The 16,055-nt window shown below is 36.4% G+C and overlaps 2 protein-coding genes across 3 annotated transcripts in view; both read left to right on the top strand.

Annotated features, from left to right (window-relative positions):
* crlf1a (cytokine receptor-like factor 1a) overlaps positions 1–6,728 on the top strand; it is a 14,433-nt gene extending 7,705 nt beyond the window's left edge. Inside the window, exons 5-8 of one of the 2 annotated variants that reach the window (XM_026205323.1) lie at positions 99–256; positions 1,563–1,731; positions 5,109–5,290; positions 6,147–6,728. In XM_026205323.1, the coding sequence (XP_026061108.1) occupies positions 99–256; positions 1,563–1,731; positions 5,109–5,290; positions 6,147–6,170 (533 nt within the window). In that variant the 3' untranslated portion in view covers positions 6,171–6,728. Of the gene's footprint in view, positions 1–98; positions 257–1,562; positions 1,732–3,010; positions 3,071–5,108; positions 5,291–6,146 lie in introns of those variants that run through there. The other variant, XM_026205324.1, reaches the window with a different exon arrangement.
* A 6,204-nt stretch (positions 6,729–12,932) lies between these two features.
* Positions 12,933–15,190, top strand: odf3l2a (outer dense fiber of sperm tails 3-like 2a). Its single transcript, XM_026207185.1, has 3 exons — positions 12,933–13,147; positions 13,893–14,006; positions 14,700–15,190. The coding sequence occupies exons 1-3, from the start codon at positions 13,027–13,029 to the stop codon at positions 15,188–15,190; spliced, it is 726 nt and encodes a 241-aa protein (XP_026062970.1). The 5' UTR covers positions 12,933–13,026.
* The last annotated feature ends 865 nt before the right edge of the window (positions 15,191–16,055 follow it).

Below are 16,055 nucleotides of genomic sequence, written 5' to 3' on the forward strand. Positions count from 1 at the left end.
ATTCAAATTCCAGTTCAAGCTTTCAAGAAGTTACAATGAGGTCTTTTGTTGCAGCGTCTCCAACCTTATCACATGTTGTTTGTGTCGTTTCCTCTCAGTGACGACAGACCCACCGACTGATGTGACCGTAAGCCGAGTGGGCGATCTGGAGGACCAGCTGACTGTGCGCTGGGGGACGCCGCCTGCATTAAAAGACTTCCTCTTTCAGGCCAAATACCAGATCAGATACAGACTGGAGGAAAGCAGCGACTGGAAGGTACGGTAGCACTCTCGATCAGTGACCACACGTCATCGGCTCTCTGCCCATTATCCTGCTTACTATTACCATCTTCCCACTTCCACACCAACTTGTTTTTGTAAGGCATACTTTGTATGTATGCTAGTTAGTGTCAGTTTCTCGATTTTAAAGCACTTGCAGAGAGCGAGGCGATGATTAATTAGAGCGGTTCAAAAGATAACAGCCATGTTTCAGTAGAATTTGGGTGTTTGTATTACTTGTCCGAAACGTCATTTCCAGCTGTAGCAGAACAGCACATGGTTTCCAGTCCTCTGGCCACGGAAGAGTCCGGCTAAACTTTAGGCCGGGCTTCAAATAAACGTAGGCTTTCACTGTCCCCATTTCGCTCATATGGATCCAATCAGTTGGCAGGTTTTCTTCTGAAGCTGGGCAGAGTTGTCTTACATAAATTTTTTTCCCCCTTACCCATCATTGTGCTGTCAGATGCACAGTCCTACATAGTTAACAAAGTCAAAATATGACAGTGACCATCAAAAGCACATCACAGAAGACGATCGAATGTTTTCAAAACACGTTTAGAGAGCTGTTTTATCACCCGGGCCGTTCTCAACCCCACAGATTGCGTACACACCCTGTGCGAAGGGAAATAATTACCCAGAATGCCTGTTATATGGCAACCTGATGATGTTAACATTCTGCCCCTCATCACATTCCAATAGTAACGATGGTCCTCGGATTACGGAGCCATGCATATTAGCCGTGTTTGTAGTTTTTGAAATGTGAAACTTGGAAGGGACTGATTCAGGGGATTGTAAATAATTATAGGGGGCCCAGGCCGTTTCAACATTCCTGCAATCGAATCCCATATACCTCTGCTTTAATGCACATGAAGGAGGTAGCACGAGACTGGCATGACACTGTCTGTGTGTTGTAGGATGCTGTCTGTGCCCATGCAATTACTCAATCTGTAATAAGCAATAGATAACAGATTTTCTCTCAGGGTAGTGTTTCTGCTCGTGATGTATATGTAGAGCCAGAAGGCAGACCAATTATTTATGTGTGTGTCCCTGTTATTTACCTCCTGTCTTTGTCTCTGACATATGTTGTATATCCCCTAGGAGCACAAAAGGGGGAAATTGCTTTGTTCTTCTTCTTTGTAGATGAACTTGTGTGAACTTGCTTAAGGGTTTTGAAAGTCAATGGCTTTTTTTTCCCTTCTTATAGAGAACATTAAATATGCCCGTTAGGGTAACAGTGTGTGTGTGCTATGTGGACCCTGTAGGTGTTTGATGTAACAGACTGTTTTGGGTGTCTTTCTCTGCAGGTGGTGCATGATGTTGGGAACCAGACTTCCTGCAGGCTGGCAGGGTTGCAGCCAGGCACGGTGTATTTCGTGCAGGTGCGCTGTAATCCGGTCGGGATTCTGGGATCTAGGAAAGCAGGCATTTGGAGTGACTGGAGTCACCCAACGGCAGCCTCAACACCACACAGTGGTAAGAGAAATATAATTTAAGTGATTCTTGCAAAAGAAGTTACTTAGAACCTCTTTACTTTTCTATGCTAATACTATGGGTTTTTTTAAGTACCTTTTAAGTACAATGGTAAATTAAAGCTGCAAGCAGCCTTTCTGGGGCCAAGCCCTTATTGCTCTTTGGCTTTTAAGGGTTTTTCAAGCAACTTTTTCAGCACTTTACCAGAACAGATAGATTCAGAATTACAGATAAGGTGAAATCAGAAGGTCTGATGAGAACGAACACAGAATGAAGTTACAAAAACACACTTATTTTTGATCCCATTTTAAGAAACTTTAGTACAGCTCTTACCCATGTAATAAAGGATTTAAAATGACAACTTTATACCCAATTTTAAACTTTTCCCATACAGGTTTCGAACCCACAACCTCACAGGTTCAGAACCAACGCCTTAGCTAAGTGTGCCACATTAGTTGACACACAATTTACACGGCACAGAAGAGAAGTTAAGGTGTGAGAATGATCTCTCTCACAAGCCCGAAGTAGCATTTTAGACAGATTAGCATGCTACGCTAAAAAATGCTAACATTGTCAAAGTTAACCAGATTGCTCAAAAACCCCATTAGAGTGAATAGAAAAGTTTTAGCATTTTAGCTAATTAGCATGCTAAGCTAATTAGCATAAATCAACAAGCACAGGCACGGTCAACTTTGGAGCCGTACATCTCTGGAACGGGAGTGAATATCAAAAATCTGTTAAGTCATTTCTGTCAGGCCCGGTCTGAAGTTCATCTGATAAAACTTTGAACAAAATTGAACAAGATTTCAGGGAGGAGTTGCGAAAAAACTGTATTTATTTCCTTTCAATATGGCGGACAGATGCCATGTTGGAAAATGACAATTGAGACATCCTCAGAATCGGCATAACCAAAGGAATAAAATGACATAAAAATAACAAAAATTGATCAACATTTACAGTAGTTATAAGGGGTTTTGCAAGAATCGTTATATCTCTTGAACACTAGGTGGCGCTGTCTTCCTACTTCCGGGGTACCTCCAGCATATGGTGTTGATGATGCCTATCAATTGTTGTGAAGATTTGTACAGTAGTTCAAAAGTTATAGCAATTTTTGACAAATTTCAAAATGGCGGACGGGTGGTCCAGGTGGTCTTGACAAAATTGACCTTCACAGATTCGAAATGATCTACAGAAACCATAGACATCAAGATCATAATTTTCTGATGAATTGTTCAGAAGTTATAAGCCAAAAAGTGCATTTTTGGTATCTCAACACCCATAGGTGGCGCTGTTCCCAAATTTGGCATGGACCCCCAGATTATGGTGTAGATGAAGTGTACCAAGTTTGGTTTCGATTGATCAAAGTTTGGCTGAGATACAGCATCTCAACCGATTTGAGGTCAACCTCAGTAAGTTCACAGCATCATAACTTTTTTTTCATTAGTGTTCAAAAAATTCTGTTAAGTCAATTCTGTGCAGCTCAGTCCAAAGATTTTATGTGCCAAATTTCAGAAGAATTGGACCAATTTTGAAGGAGGAGTATTGTTTAGACTGATTACTGTACTTTTCAAAATGGCTGCTACTGTAATGGGCGGAGTCTTAATGTAAGGTGTGGAATGGAATCTCCATAAAGAGACAAAATAGATGTATTAAGTTTTATTTAATAGAATTAGCGGTTCAACAGTTATTAACGTTTGAATGTTGAATTTTTGGACTGCTGGTGGCGCTATAGAGTTAGGCCTAGAGACCCCAAAGTTGGTCAGATCACTTATAATGACCAGTTATACAAGTGTGCCAAATTTCATCATTTTCCCATGTTCCCTTTATAGGGCTACCATAGACTCCCATTGGACGAGAAGAAGAAGAAGAAGAAGAATAATAATAATAATAATAATAATAAAACATACAGATACAATAGGGGCTACAGCCCTCTGGGCTTGGCCCCTAATAATAAGGTTTCATTGCTGTAGTTTACACTTTTCTAGTTTACAATAGAAAATAATACTATTTCTGAATTTTGTACAATAACACATCCCAAATTAGCTTTTTGTTTACTGGTATAAAACCAGATCCATGTTCAAAGTCACTGTAAAATATTAATAAATGTAAATGCACACAAATTATCATAATCTCTTAACGTGTATTTTTTCATTTTTTTTGCATGCTTGGCAACCACAAAAAAAATAAAAAAACGTAGCTAATGAACTATATTACATTTTGAAATTAATGGTTATTTTAATCATTATTATTAAAACCTTAGTTAACTACATTAGTGAACAATGAAATTGCATTTTTTGTCTTATTGTTAATAACATTTTTTATTAATTTTATCATTAGTAAAATCAAAAGTTGTACCTGATAGTATAGTTTAACATGAAATTACAATGAACAGTTAAATTTGCATTAAATAAAATTAAGAAGTAAAGTTGAATGATTGCTCCTTGTTAGTTTAATTTATTCACTTTAACTAAAGAGTTACCAGTTAATTTTATAAAAGCATTAACCAACATTTTTAACATGGCTAAGTTGATTAGACACTTCGGCTTTGTGAAATCAATGTTAATATAATATGAATTAATATATAAAATAATAATAATAATAATAATAATAATAAAATAAAATGCATTTTGCTTTTTTACGCTATTACATTTATATTAGAAGATCCATTCATGCAGATTATGAAAGTATAATTATTTAAAACTTGGACTGATCGAAATGATAGCCTAGCAGTATTGTAGTGCAACGGGCCTCATGTGGGAACCATGAGTTTGATTCCAGCTTGCATTGTACAAAAATCCCTCTCCCAATTATTTCTGGTATTATTAAATGTTTGTATTATTGAAAATGACAGAAAGGCCAAAAGCAACATAGAAAATAAACAATATAACCAGCGTCACTAGTTAAATGGTAGCAGCGATACTCGGATTGAGATGTTGCCTTTGCTGTCCTTCATCATATTTTCACATTTTGAATGTGTCATGCAGTCCATCCTATAATCAGATACATATTTCCAAGACGATGCTCAGTCCAGCAGACACCAACTAGCAGATGCAACGCATTACTTTAGTCATACATCTCCTCATTTTGTGGCTTGCCAGAGAGCCACGGGGGAGTGTTGGATATAGTTTTTTTTTCAGAGGATTGTTTCTGAAGATTAACAGATTAACTCCTCTGCACATTAACTCTTCTGGAGCAGCCCACATCTGGAGCTCAGAAACCCGCTGTTTATTTAAAATGGAAAAGGATTTATTTTTATCCCAATATGTGTTTGGTTGGCTGTGTAAACTGTGGCCTGTATCTGTGATTAGCTTGATGCATGTACGATGGGCGCTTGTTTCCCCTGGATGGACACGTGTTGATTTTTGTCTTTCGCCCCGCAGAGCGGCTGCTAACAGGGTCATGTGACTCGAAGGTGGGGCAGCAGAACTCCACGCTGCGGAGGGATTTGAAGCAGTTCTTTGGCTGGGTGCGCAAACACGCCTACGGGTGCAGCGGTATGAGTATCAAACTTTATGATCAGTGGCGGGTCTGGCTGCAGAAATCTCACAAAACACGCAACCAGGTGGGTAAGCAGCTTTTTATTCACATTCTACTTGTTTTTGAACCCAAACTCCATTAATCACCCGTTAGGTGTCTGGTTTGCTTCAGCTTTAGTTTCTTCAACTGTTATGCCAGGATTTTTTGCTCTCATAACACTGCGAGACTGGATCCAAGCCCTTGAGTTATTGGAGTTGCCCGAGTTAATTGAATTAAAGTGCTTCTGGTGTTATTGTACTGCGTTTCCTGTGTTTTGCTCAGCAACCGCTGAAGTAAATAACATGAGGCGACTCATATGATTTCAGGTAACTTTTCATAAACCGTTGTAGTAACTTAAAATAAACTCGAGTAATGAAGTTCTGCACGCTGAGTATGATTCAACATATGTGTTCAGTTCTGCGAGATTCCACAGTAATCTTGTTTTGGAAATGACAGGGATTGTCCTTCACTCGAGAGAATACACTCAGCTTCTTTCATGTGTCCCTAGTGTGTTGTGGTCTTTGTTCTGTATGAAAAAAACAACTTGTCAGCATCTGGAAAGTTCTGACTTCATACTAGATGATCCGCCGGTACGTCATGACAAGAACAACAAGAGATGAACCCATAGCAATAACACTAAGAATATCTCAATATCCAAACCGCAAATGTGACCCTGAACCACAAGTGTTAAATTTTTTTACAATTGAGATTTGAAAGTGATGTGACATACAGCCAAGTAATGGTGACCCATACTCCGAGTTCGTGCTCTGCATTTAACCCATCCACAGTACACACACACAGCAGTGAACACACACAAACACAGTGATCACACACCCGGAGCAGTGGGCAGCCATTTATGCTGTGGGCATTTATCTGATTGCTGTAATATTGTCTGCTTTCAGGTTCTTCAAGGAGATAAATCATAGCACGTCGCCCCTGGCAGGCAGAAGATTTAACAACAACGGCACACTGTGGAAGAATTCACATTTTCCAGACTGCTGTTTGGCTCAGTGCGAGAAACTTAACGTACAGCTGGACTCAAAACGGGATGTTCAAACAACAAAAGGTGATGGGCATTTGGTCCCTCGGACACAGATTAAATTGTGCAGTTCTCTAAAATGCCTTATTATAAAGGAAAACAAACTCTCTTTGATATTAGCCACGGAGATCAAATGGACTATATCTTCGCATCTCGCTATCCTTGGAGACAAGTTCTTGATCGTGTTGGGGAGCAATTAATTAAAGGTCATAATTTGCACATTTCCTGATGACTATGCACGAGCCATGCTTAGCCGACCTGACACATGGTCTTTGCGTGGACCCGTGATGTTTTCAGATCTTGCTAACATTAGCCGACCTGTACGTTAAAGGGGTTCCTCACAGACAAGTGGAAAATGTCTGAATGTTTTTTTTTTCAGCCAGCATTTTGTTTGAATTCAAGACAACTGGAATAATATTAAAACCATCCAGTTTTATCAAAGGTACCTTTCATGAATGTTTGAGTGACTACAGCAGTTTACCTAAAAATCTGACTGGTATACCTCACAATGCATCTTGCCAATTTTCAGTCTCCTGTTTCTTTAAGTAACCAGTACATGACACCATATCAAAAGTTGCAATGCAATGCAATGCTGAACATATCAATAGATCGAAATAAGCCTCTCACTTAAATAAGTCCCACTGCAGGATCTACAGACATTCACTATATTCAGGATCAACACTACGACAGAGTTAACATGTTGGAACCCCAGGACGGACTCATGTTGTTTCTCGTGTTTATATATGTGTCGCAGTTACAAAACTGTGACTGTGTTTGTAGCATTGAACTGTTTGGAAATAATTTTATGTATTGAGACATTTTACTGCTTTTATTTTTGTACTGAATTATATCCGCATATTTAAATTTAAAGTTATGTTTTGACTCTTAAGTTATGTGTAGGTAGATTATATTATTATTGACTGAACTGTAAAACCCTAATATTGTTCATTAAATCCTTCTAAAATAAATAAAAAAATAAATAAAACCTATGAGCTCTGTTATTTTTGACAAAAAAAAAAAAAACACTCTGAATCGGTGTTTTGGCCTTTTAAAAATACACTGGCATTTCAAAATCTATTTGTTTACAGAAAATAAGCTTTTTAACCATATTAGAATTTCATTTTTTCGTTATTGTTTTAAGCTTTAACATCAATATATGTTGTTGTATATATGCTTAAACAAGTATAAACAATTATGATTATTATTATTTTTTAATATGTGTGAGTGTGTGTGTGTATGTGTAAATATGTGTGTGTGTGTATATATATATATATATATATATATATATATATATGTGTGTGTGTGTGTGTGTGTTATATTTATATATATATATATGTGTGTGTGTGTGTGTGTGTGTGTGTGTGTGTGTGTTTCTTTCTTTTCAGCATTTAGATATAGTCTCTGAAAACAAGTCAATTGTCGTTGCTCATTGCTATTTTTCACAGTTATTTATCTTTAACTACTTAGAAAACTAATGAAAACAAGAAAACTAATGATTTGGAACTTATTTCTCTTTTTAAAGAAGTGGAGTACATGGAAACAATTACAAACAGATACAGAAATAGCAAAAAACAATTGCACAAAGCAGAAGTGTTTTGCCAGAGTATGATCCTCTTCAGGGAAAAAGATTAATGTGTGTACGAGCAGTTGTCTGGTTAAATTAGTGCTCTTCCACTGGCCTCTTCCACGGTCAGTATTTCACTTTTCCCTAAGTAACACCCACAAAGAGCAAAAAATAAAATTCTTTAGGCCACTGGGTTTAGAGTCCTTAACATTTTAGCCCTGTGATTTCAAAACACGTGACTTAAAATAAAATACGGCCTATATGCTCTTCTAAGGGTTGTAACAATGACCCTTACTGTAACCGTAATCCCTGTTCTGCTTATTGTTTCTCGAATAAGTGTTTGTAAAGTGAGTCCTCAGGCACTTTCATGCTGCAAAGATCAAGAATATGCTCGATATCAAGTTGCAGAATAACATTCCCTGCTTTTATTTAAGCTCTTAAAGTACCCATGTTGATTAGGAGTTAATGTACCAGCTATATGAAAACCAGGTGATGGATATGTTTGGATGCAAATTCATATTGCTTTTTTTTTCAGTTCCAGTCCTCTCTGGCTACATGCCAGAGGTCATCTGTTGTGTTACCTGCTTCTACACGAGGCACCCATTCTGGAGATAGAGAAGGTTAATGTTTAATGTCCGCTCACTGGTCAGGGATGACGTCTCAGCTTTCACAAGACACACTTTCTTAGCATGCTAATTACATTTTGCGCAGTTTTCAGTCAGTTTGAGCTGCCGAAGAGAAACGGATTTTGTTAAAAGCAATGCATTGTTTGTTCAAAGTAGCTTCAGACAGGTTAAATCAGAGTAATTCATGTTACAGAGGAACTTGATATGGTACATCCTACTGTAAAACTATGCCACAGAAACAAGAGCAGCTTTCCAGAAGTTTCATTTGTTTTGAGTACTGGTTGAAGGTGGCCATGGGAACAGCGAGATTGACAGATCATATCAATCATACAATGTTACATCACCCACTTTAATAAAAAAAAAATATCTTTGTGAAAATATAAAATGTCTTTTGCTCAACACTTTAGAACTGATCACAATGAAAAAAAAAACATATATATATTAAATATATAATTCATTTTCCATTTCTTTCCCATGACTTTTTTAATTGTTGTTTTTATTATTATATTTAATATTAACGTTTTTAATGTTACTAGGAAAATGGGGAAATATTCTGTACTTTATTTCATTTCCTTATAGTGATAACAGACATTTTTACCACATTCATACTTCAGTCCATCAATTCATACTTTAATACATTTCATAATTAATATTTTGAAAGTTTCCTGCACCCCTAGAAATATCTGGAACTTTAAAAAATGTGATTTCCAGGTCTAGTTAAAAAAAAAAATGAAATTTATAAAATAAATAACATAATAGGCCATTGGGGGAAAACTATTTTGTATACTTTTCTATAGCTAAAAGGTACTCTGTAAATGTGATTAAAATATTTTTTTATCACAAGCTGATGACAGAAAGTACAGAATATCTCTCAGTATTTACATTTGAGGCAGCTATTAGTATATGATCTTTTTATCTCAAAAGAATAAAGTGGTCCTACAATATAAACATTAGTCATTTCAAATAGCTGTCGGCTGTCTATTTCACATTATGTAATTAGCTCATTAGCTGCCGTTTACAGACAAGATGCCAAGGAAATCTGTAATGAGTAAAGATATTGAGATGGACATTGTTGTAGCCTGGACATGGATAAGGTTTCTTGCGCTTGTAAGAGTCATTCATAATTCAGGTCTCAGTTGTATCTCTCCAGTGTGTCTAAACTGAAACTTCAACCTTTCCTGGACCTCCTTGAGCACTCTTGCTGCCGATTTTGCTGTCAGCTCTTTAAGCTCACCAGAAAATATAAAAGGCATGGGGAAGTGGTTAGGCGGCGCCCCATCATTGCTGGCAGGGAAAGAGGTGAGTTTGTGACCTCTCATTTCAGTGGATTCATTTGTCCAAATGATTGTGTTGAAAGATATATTCAGCAAAGTGAGGAGATCTGACGATTTATTTTAGCACAGGGCTCTGTTAGTAGTTCAAACACACTTCATGCTCCTATTTGGCTCTTGAGACTGGATTGGCAGTTTGATGAAAGAAACTGTCAGTTAGGTCTTTTATTGCAACACCTGCTTGTATCATTCTGAGAATAGAACGTCTTTTCTCTGATCTTTTCTTGTTTTGGCCAAAGCTTTGAAAAGATTGTATGACATTTAACTGTGTAGCAAAATTCATACGATTTCAAATGAAAGTTTACAGCCAAGGTTTTAGAAATGTGCACAGCATGTGTGACCTCTTATGTCTCACATGAATCACATTCCATAGTTTTATTTTAGATTTAATAAAAAAGGAAATGACTCATGTATAGATAGCAGATGTATACCTTATATTTACTAAGAAAACTAATCAGCTAAGCAGACATACTTGCATCTGTTATCAATTACAATTCCTTGTTATTTAGTATTATTTTACTATTATAGTTTTATTAATTTCTAGAATTACCATTTATTTAAATATTTTTACATTTATATCTTTGTTTATTTTATTTTTGGTTTTGGTTTTAGTTAAATTTTTAGTCAATTAGTTATGTGCTTTTGTAATTTTTATTAGTTTTTTATTTTATTACAATTCAGTTTATTTTATTATTGCTATTTAATTTATGTATATGCATTTCAGTTTTCTTATTCTTCATTTTCAACTAATGAATAATGTATGTAGTTTCAATTAGTTGCCGAGGCAACATTTCTAATTTTTTCTAATCTCATATTTATATATATATTTTATTTTAGCTGTATTTCAGTGAACAAAAATGTTTTCATATTTCTATGAGTTTTAGTTAATGATAATAACCCTTCTATACCGTACAAATCCTACCAAAAAAATGTTTGTCTTTTTTTTTTTTTTTTTTTTACATTTAGTCATTGTTATAATTATTTTTTTTAATAGTTCTATTTAGGTTTCATTTGTTTTTATTTCATTTTAATTTTTTATTTATTTTCAGTTATTTTAATGCTTCAGCTAAGTTATTTCAGTTATTTGCCAGTCATTTCAGTTAGTCTCATTTTTGTTTAGCTTAACTTTTTTTATGTATTATATATGTATATATATATATATATATATATATATATATATATATATATTTTATCAACAAAAATGTTTTTGTTAATGGTAATAACCATAATTACAGTACAATACTTTCATTTGAATTATTGTTATATATATACAGTATTGTTCAAAATAATAGCAGTACAATGTGACTAACCAGAATAATCAAGGTTTTTCGTATATTTTTTTATTGTTACGTGGCAAACAAGTTACCAGTAGGTTCAGTAGATTCTCAGAAAACAAATGAGACCCAGCATTCATGATATGCAAGCTCTTAAGGCTGTGCAATTGGGCAATTAGTTGAATTAGTTGAAAGGGGTGTGTTCAAAAAAATAGCAGTGTGGCATTCAATCACTGAGGTCATCAATTTTGTGAAGAAACAGGTGTGAATCAGGTGGCCCCTATTTAAGGATGAAGCCAACACTTGTTGAACATGCATTTGAAAGCTGAGGAAAATGGGTCGTTCAAGACATTGTTCAGAAGAACAGCGTACTTTGATTAAAAAGTTGATTAGAGAGGGGAAAACCTATAAAGAGGTGCAAAAAATGATAGGCTGTTCAGCTAAAATGATCTCCAATGCCTTAAAATGGAGAGCAAAACCAGAGAGACGTGGAAGAAAACGGAAGACAACCATCAAAATGGATAGAAGAATAACCAGAATGGCAAAGGCTCAGCCAATGATCACCTCCAGGATGATCAAAGACAGTCTGGAGTTACCTGTAAGTACTGTGACAGTTAGAAGACGTCTGTGTGAAGCTAATCTATTTTCAAGAATCCCCCGCAAAGTCCCTCTGTTAAAAAAAGGCATGTGCAGAAGAGGTTACAATTTGCCAAAGAACACATCAACTGGCCTAAAGAGAAATGGAGGAACATTTTGTGGACTGATGAGAGTAAAATTGTTCTTTTTGGGTCCAAGGGCCACAGGCAGTTTGTGAGACGACCCCCAAACTCTGAATTCAAGCCACAGTACACAGTGAAGACAGTGAAGCATGGAGGTGCAAGCATCATGATATGGGCATGTTTCTCCTACTATGGTGTTGGGCCTATTTATCGCATACCAGGGATCATGGATCAGTTTGCATATGTTAAAATACTTGAAGAGGTCATGTTGCCCTATGCTGAAGAGAAAATGCCCTTGAAATGGTTGTTTCAACAAGACAATGACCCAAAACACACTAGTAAACGGGCAAAGTCTTGGTTCCAAACCAACAAAATTAATGTTATGGAGTGGCCAGCCCAATCTCCAGACCTTCATCCAATTGAGAACTTGTGGGGTGATATCAAAAATGCTGTTTCTGAAGCAAAACCAAGAAATGTGAATGAATTGTGGAATGTTGTTAAAGAATCATGGAGTGGAATAACAGCTGAGAGGTGCCACAAGTTGGTTGACTCCATGCCACACAGATGTCAAGCAGTTTTAAAAAACTGTGGTCATACAACTAAATATTAGTTTAGTGATTCACAGGATTGCTAAATCCCAGAAAAAAAAAATGTTTGTACAAATTAGTTTTGAGTTTGTACAGTCAAAGGTAGACACTGCTATTTTTTTGAACACACCCCTTTCAACTAATTGCCCAATTGCACAGCCTTAAGAGCGTGCATATCATGAATGCTGGGTCTTGTTTGTTTTCTGAGAATCTACTGAACCTACTGGTAACTTGTTTGCCACGTAGCAATAAAAAAATATACGAAAAACCTTGATTATTCTGCTTAGTCACATTGTACTGCTATTATTTTGAACAATACTGTATATATATATATATATATATATAAAAATTACTTTCAGTTTAATATTTAAATTTTTTTCTTTTCAGTTAGTAATTTTAGTGCCTCAAATTTTCTAATTTTGTATTTCCATCTCATTTATATTTTATGATAAAAATAGCTTTTAATACTTCTAGTTTTAGTTAATGATAATAATTCTACTTATAAATACAAGTACAGCATAAAAAAAAAAGAATTACCCAATAATATTAACCAATATTGTATTCACAAATGATTTTCCAGTAACTACCCAACACAATTTCAGTAATAAATGCTAACAGGCTGCGCACTCTGTGTTTTTGTTTATGTCCACAGGGCCCGGGCCGGGGCGTTATGCTCTTCCCCCCACTATCGGTTACATCAACCATGATTACACCAAGCCCAGCAGCCCGGCCTACTCCTTCCACAGCCGCATGAGCAGCAACAGTGAGTGACACCACATGAAATCAAACTCTTCTCACACTGACAGATGACATGATCCACTCAACTAATGCTGGCTTTAATCATCTGAGAATGCTTTTAACAAACATGTTCATGGATAAAATGGATATATATCAACGTGGCATTCCCATGAACTGATAATTTCATAGATTAATTAGTGTCTATTATGCACCACTGAAATATTAGGTGGATTTACACACACACCCTCAAATATTTAGATGCCTAATTAGTGACATGTAACGTCTGCTTCCTCATGGAAGAAACGGAGAACACCCAGTCGGATCAAAGTATTCAGACAAGAATCCTTGCACATCTGGACTTTATATTACAAACAACAGCATGCAATATAATGATTAATGTTATTTCACTGGCATATTAAGCTAATAAAGTCCACATGCTTGATTTTAATCCATATGTTTGATTTGAATTCACTTTAAATAGCATTTCTCTAGCTTAAACAGCAGAGCATGATACTAGCAATGGCAACACTGTCAGAAAAAACGGTACAAAACTTGACACTGGGAGGGTACCCTTTCAAAAAGGTACATTTTTGTACCTTAATTACCCTCAAATGGTGATACTACCTAAAATGAGAACCTAAATCGTTCCTTTCACCATCCCAGTGACAGCTTTTCTACCAGTTTTTATTTCTGAGAGTGATGTTGTTTGCGTACAAGTATCTGCCAAATCTAATTCTGATGTGTTTTCTCATAATGTTTCTTTTGAATAGTGGTGTCTGTGGATTCCAGTCCAGGGCCGCAATATCATGTAGATGCCAAAATGACACGCTTTGGTAGAGACGGTACCCCATCGTACTCCATGCTGGGCAGAAAGAAGAAGACAGGTGGGTTTTCACCTTTTTTATAACACAGATCTGATGTGTATGAGGTCAACATGCAATGGCATACAGAACATATTTTACTTAACGTTACTTATTTATGAATAAAACAGGATAGTCAGTAGAGTCCAACCGTCAGGTTCCGTAAGGAAAAATCTCATTCATTTTCTCCATAGGGGAATAAACTTTTTAAAGCCTACTACGAGCTACAAGGTTGTTCATTTATGTTAGGTTATATACTTTTGTTTGAAGCCAGCAGACTGCATTATTTCAACTTTTTCTAAAATCATGTTTAACAGCTGATTCTTTAGTGAGAAGCTGCATTTCCCATGACTTGTACCTTTGTCAGATATTCAAATATGTTTGTAATGTTGAGGTTGAAAAAAAAGGGCACTCAATAACAAACTCTCACTCTATAAGAAAAGAAATTGGGTCGGGCTTATATTTTATCCATCTGGGATTGGTTATATATATATAATGAAAATGGGAATTGCCAGAATGTAAGGGTTCACTGAGAGAGGCATCTGAAAAAAACACACACACACACAAAAACATGCACATGCACTTTATGGATGAATCATGCAATGGTAATGTGTATCCAGAAAGTAAATAGCATCATTTTATGTCATATTCACTTAAGCTTTTAAGAGGGGATGCATAATCATATAAAGAAGTTGCTGATTCTGTGTTTTTGATCAGCTGATACATTCCAGACTCCTGGACCCGGAGCGTACAGTCCTGAGAAAGCTCCACCTTTGAACCTTCACCACAAACCTCCGTCTTACACCATGGCCTACCGCACACGCTACCGCAGTGTGGACCCTGTACCGGCCCCCAACCGCTACACCTTACCCAACCTCTTCGGCTCTCACGTTCCTCACAAACCCGCCAGCGCTAGCTTCACCATGTCAGCACGCAGGAAAGCAGGCGGCCCATCGGAGGACCTATCCATGACCCCAGGGCCTGGCCGTTACAACAGCACAGAGCCGAGCATTTACCTGAACAGACAGCCTTCTTTCTCCCTGCAAAGCCGTAGTAATATTCCCAGCGATGCCACTCGGAAGCCTGGTCCAGGCACGCACAGCCCAGAAAAGGTGACGGCACACCTGCCTCGTGCACCGTCTTTCTCCATGGGTGTTCGTCACTCAGAGTTTGTAACACCACTGATTGTTGACGTATTAGAGTATTAGACATATTAGTATTAAATGTATTAGGGTTTCATGCACTGCTTTGTGGGTACCTATAAAAAGGATTTGGCTGTATGTCAAAAAATATTACGTTAAGGGAAAAATAAAGCCACAATCTTCATTACCTGACCTGACCTATTTTATGTAAAGAGATCCTGAACATTTTTCATTTAGCTAACTGTTACATCAGTTATTTTTTTAAAGGATAGTTCACCCATTAAATAAAAAGCTGGATCTTTAATGTTTGTGTGAATTATTTCTTTAATACTTTTCTGAATGGATTTATAAATGTTTTATTTTTTTTTATTTTTTTTTAATTGAGTGTCTATTTACACTAAGTGCAAATAGCCCGCCTTGTTGGTTGAAGATATTTACACTAACTCCGCAAACCACTGTGTGATTCGGCTAATCAAGACAATATTTAACCAATAATCATGTGCTGCAATTGCAAAGATGGTAAAATGTGTGACGTATTCATTTTGACGCGATCAACCTGGGTTCGAATCTGCCTTTTGGCAAACTTTTTTTTCCCTTTTTAAATTTCAGATCACATAAGAAAAGCATTTATTTTCAGTGAAAATGAAGAATATAATCAAAAAGTTTAAAAATAAAGTATCGGGTAGGGTTAGGATAGGTGGAAAGGAGGGCTTTATTGTCCCAATAAGGTGACATTCATTTAATAATTTGAATTAAAATTTCAATTTACACTCAATTAGTTAATATTGTATACTGTTTTAAAATGTACTACAATACTGAGGTGCAGATAATTGTTACTATTTGCAATAAGTTGCAATTTTAACATACTGCAGTTTAAAAAAGAATCTATAGCTATTAGCATAATTTTAGTGTAAATAGTAACAAAAAATGC

The sequence above is a fragment of the Carassius auratus genome, chromosome 27 (assembly GCF_003368295.1).
Source record: "Carassius auratus strain Wakin chromosome 27, ASM336829v1, whole genome shotgun sequence".
In the NCBI taxonomy this organism is placed as follows: domain Eukaryota; kingdom Metazoa; phylum Chordata; class Actinopteri; order Cypriniformes; family Cyprinidae; genus Carassius; species Carassius auratus.

Bases quoted from the DNA above. Each gene is read 5' to 3' on its own strand.
- odf3l2a (XM_026207185.1), top strand. From the start codon at position 13,027: ATGTCCACAGGGCCCGGGCCGGGGCGTTATGCTCTTCCCCCCACTATC. The intron at 13,148-13,892 runs GTGAGTGACACC...TCTTTTGAATAG, and splicing joins CAGCCGCATGAGCAGCAACA to TGGTGTCTGTGGATTCCAGT. The intron at 14,007-14,699 runs GTGGGTTTTCAC...GTTTTTGATCAG, and splicing joins GGGCAGAAAGAAGAAGACAG to CTGATACATTCCAGACTCCT.